This window comes from Lipotes vexillifer, unplaced genomic scaffold (genome assembly GCF_000442215.2).
Source record: "Lipotes vexillifer unplaced genomic scaffold, Lipotes_vexillifer_v1.1 scaffold139, whole genome shotgun sequence".
Taxonomy (NCBI): domain Eukaryota; kingdom Metazoa; phylum Chordata; class Mammalia; order Artiodactyla; family Lipotidae; genus Lipotes; species Lipotes vexillifer.
Genome location: NW_006793370.1, coordinates 915,976 through 919,188, shown reverse-complemented (window position 1 = coordinate 919,188; position 3,213 = coordinate 915,976). Strand labels below are relative to the sequence as shown.

Sequence of the window (3,213 nt, the reverse complement as noted above, 5' to 3'; positions counted from 1 at the left end):
GAGGCTGCAAAGAGGGAGGGCGTGCAAAAAAAAAAAAAAAAAAAAAAGCCCCCCCCTGCCAATTTAGGGGACATGGGTTCGATCCCTGATCCAGGAAGATCCCACATGCTGCGGAGAAACTAAGCCCGTGTGCCACAACTACTGAGCGTGCACTCTAGAGCCCACACGCCACAACTACTGAGCCCGTGTGCTGCAACTACTGAAGCCCACGCACCTAGAGCCCGTGCTCTGCAACAAGAGAGGCCACCGCAGTGAGAAGCCCGTGCACCGCAACGAAGAGTAGCCCCAGCTCGCCGCAACTAGAGAAAGCCCGCGTGCAGCAACGAAGACCCAACACAGCCGAAAATTAAATAAATAAATAAATGTATAAACTGAAAAAAAAGATGTATCTTCTTAAGTCTGTAACTTTTTAAGTGAGAAAATAGCCAATTTCTGGATGCAAACGTTTATAGTTAGAGAACACAGAGACTTTTTAGCTCTTCAGATGACTGTCACCAGAATCATTACATCACATCACTTAATCTCTGCTGGTTGAGATCTTATTCAAGGTTTATTTTATGAATGCTTTTCTTAGGCTCAACAACTGAGTTCCAAATCAATTCACTCTCAGCTCAACTCCTAACACAGACTACCTCCAAAGTTTGGATTCTTTCAAGGGCTGCCAAGCCTTGACCTGAACTCTCAGAATATTCTAGTTCCAGAGGCAAGTGGTATTCCACATGTGAATCAGGTAGAATTGAGCTGTGATAACCCTTCCATTTTCCATTTGCATGACAAGTACCAGGAAGCCCTGTAAATATGACCTTGACTCATTTCTGAAGTCCACAAAGAGCACTGCACCCCTCAAACAAATAGAATCCTATGTCCGCTCTATAAACTTTACTTGTGTTAGGCTTCTTTGATCTCTCCTCCATCCAGGCAAATCCTCTGTGCTCATAAGGAACTCATCTAAAATTTCTCTTCACCAGCACAGTGTGGACCTCTCTGAGAAGTGTTTTTGGTTTTTTGTTTGTTTGTTTGTTAATTTTTATTTCTTTATTTTTGGCCGGGTTGGATCTTCGTTGCTGTGCACTGGCTTTCTCTAGTTGCGGTGAGTGGGGGGCTACTCTTTGTTGCACTGTGGTGGCTTCTCTTGTTGCAGAGCACGGGCTCTAGGCACGCGGGCTCAGTAGTTGTGGCTCACGGGCTTAGTTGCTCCACGGCATGTGGGATCTTCCCGGACCAGGGCTCAAACCCACACGTGTCCCCTGCAATGGCAGGTGGCTTCTTAACCACTGCACCACTAGGGAAGTCCAGAAAAAGATTGTAAAATTAGCAATGATTTCAAGCTATGTAGTAAAATTGGAGTAGACGTCAGGTCATTGTTAATTTTGTTAGGACCGTAATCATCAAGCGACTGCCCAGTGACATCTGGTAGAGGCCCATTTTGTCACCAAGAATTAGGAAGAATACCCTACAAATATCTCAGGTCAGATTCCTTCTGGAGGAATTTTTTTCTCTTTAAGATAGAAAATTTTGGTTCATCCTTTTCCATTCTCACTTTTCTGTAATGCCTTTCAGACTTCGAGTTTGTATAGAACTATAAATGTAGGTATCAGTATATCACTTTGTGAAAAACTCGTTGAAAGTTTCAAAATAGCTGTATGCTAAGGAAAAACATAATGGAGACAGCCATGACTGCTATTACTTCTGGAACTCCGTCTCTCGGTGTATGGCACTAAATGGGTGTACAGTTTGGGCCCTGCTATCAAGAAGCTTACAGTCTATTGGGGAGATGGGATATACACTCCAAAATTTATCGCAAGGCAACACAAAAAAGATGACCCATGATAGCATATAAATAAGTAATCTTTTAACGACTAATGCACATTTTTCTAGGGTCCTTTGTCCCCCATAAGAGCATGAGTGGGTTAGCACTATGCCCTTACAATATTTAGCCAGAAAAGAAAAGCAACGTTAAACATTATTAGAAAACGGTGTTTCTTTCTTCTGATGTTCATGTCTATGACTTAAACAGGATCATTCTTTGCTTGCCTTTTTAAAGCTTTCCGCGTCTCTTGTCTTTGAGAACAGGATGTGTTGTTATTGCTTTACTTGTTACATTATGCACTAGTGAGATTCAGGAACTCAATAGGGCATCCTCAGAAAATGCAAGGAATGATTTCTGCACCCTCCCACCACCATCCAAAAAAAAAAAGAGAGAATAGTGACATATTTAGCGTACCCGCTAATAATGCAAAGCAAGGAGTTCTGACGTTTCGTTTAATTGAGTTATAAGCAAGAAAACTATTAAATCCTGCTGCCGCCCCATTGATGCATGTGGATGTGTGAATTCTCTCCATGTGTGTGCTCTGTGTCCTTCAGGGCACCCATGGTGGAGATGAATCACTAAGGTGTGTACTAGTCTGACAGTCTTAGAAAGTCTCCAGACTAAAAGCCCAGCCCAGGAAACAGCATTTCATCTAGTTCCTGGTGTACTGCTAATTGATCCGAAATCCTTCATTACTGTCTAGTGCAAAGGGCAAAGTCAAAAGTGGGTATTTAGAAAGTGACTTGACTGAAAACAAGGCAGAGCAAAATGTCACGCCTTGTGAACTGCAGTTGCTCTGTTCCTGTGTTGTCACACTGGTGCTAAGCTTACGTTTTATTTCAGGTCACTTGGAGAGCCCCACTTATCCTGAATGGAGACATCCTTACCTACGAGATCCGCATGCCTGACCCTCACATCACAATCACCAACGTTACCTCCTCTGTGTTCAGTCACGTCGTTACTCATCTGATTCCTTTCACTAATTATTCTGTCACCATTGTGGCTTGCTCAGGGGGTAATGGGCATCTAGGGGGGTGCACAGAGAGTTTCCCTACCCATGTGACTACGCATCCCACCCTGCCTCAGGATCTTAGCCCGTTGTCCGTGGTTCCACTAAGTGAATCGTATGTTGGCATTTCTTGGCAGCCACCAACCAGGCCAAACGGACCCAGTTTGAGGTAAGAGAAAGTGACGGTGCTTTTGGATTTTGTTACCATCTTATCTCTCTGGGAAGGAAGGGAGGAAGGAGGCTTTTCCTCACATAGGAACATTGAACCAATTCCTTATTGGATATTCCTCACTCATAACATTATTTTTTATTGAAGTGTAGTTGATTTACAGTGTTGTGTTAATTTCTACTGTACAACAGAGTGACTCAGTTATACATATATATATATATATAT

At 43.0% G+C, this 3,213-nt stretch overlaps 1 protein-coding gene across 1 annotated transcript in view; it reads left to right on the top strand.

The window, feature by feature from the left end:
* The window catches only part of USH2A (usherin), a 773,469-nt gene that overhangs the window by 506,572 nt on the left and 263,684 nt on the right, over positions 1-3,213 (top strand). The window contains exon 41 of the mRNA XM_007466317.1: positions 2,654-2,988. Coding sequence (XP_007466379.1) covers positions 2,654-2,988 — 335 coding nt within the window. The remainder of the gene's footprint in view (positions 1-2,653; positions 2,989-3,213) is intronic.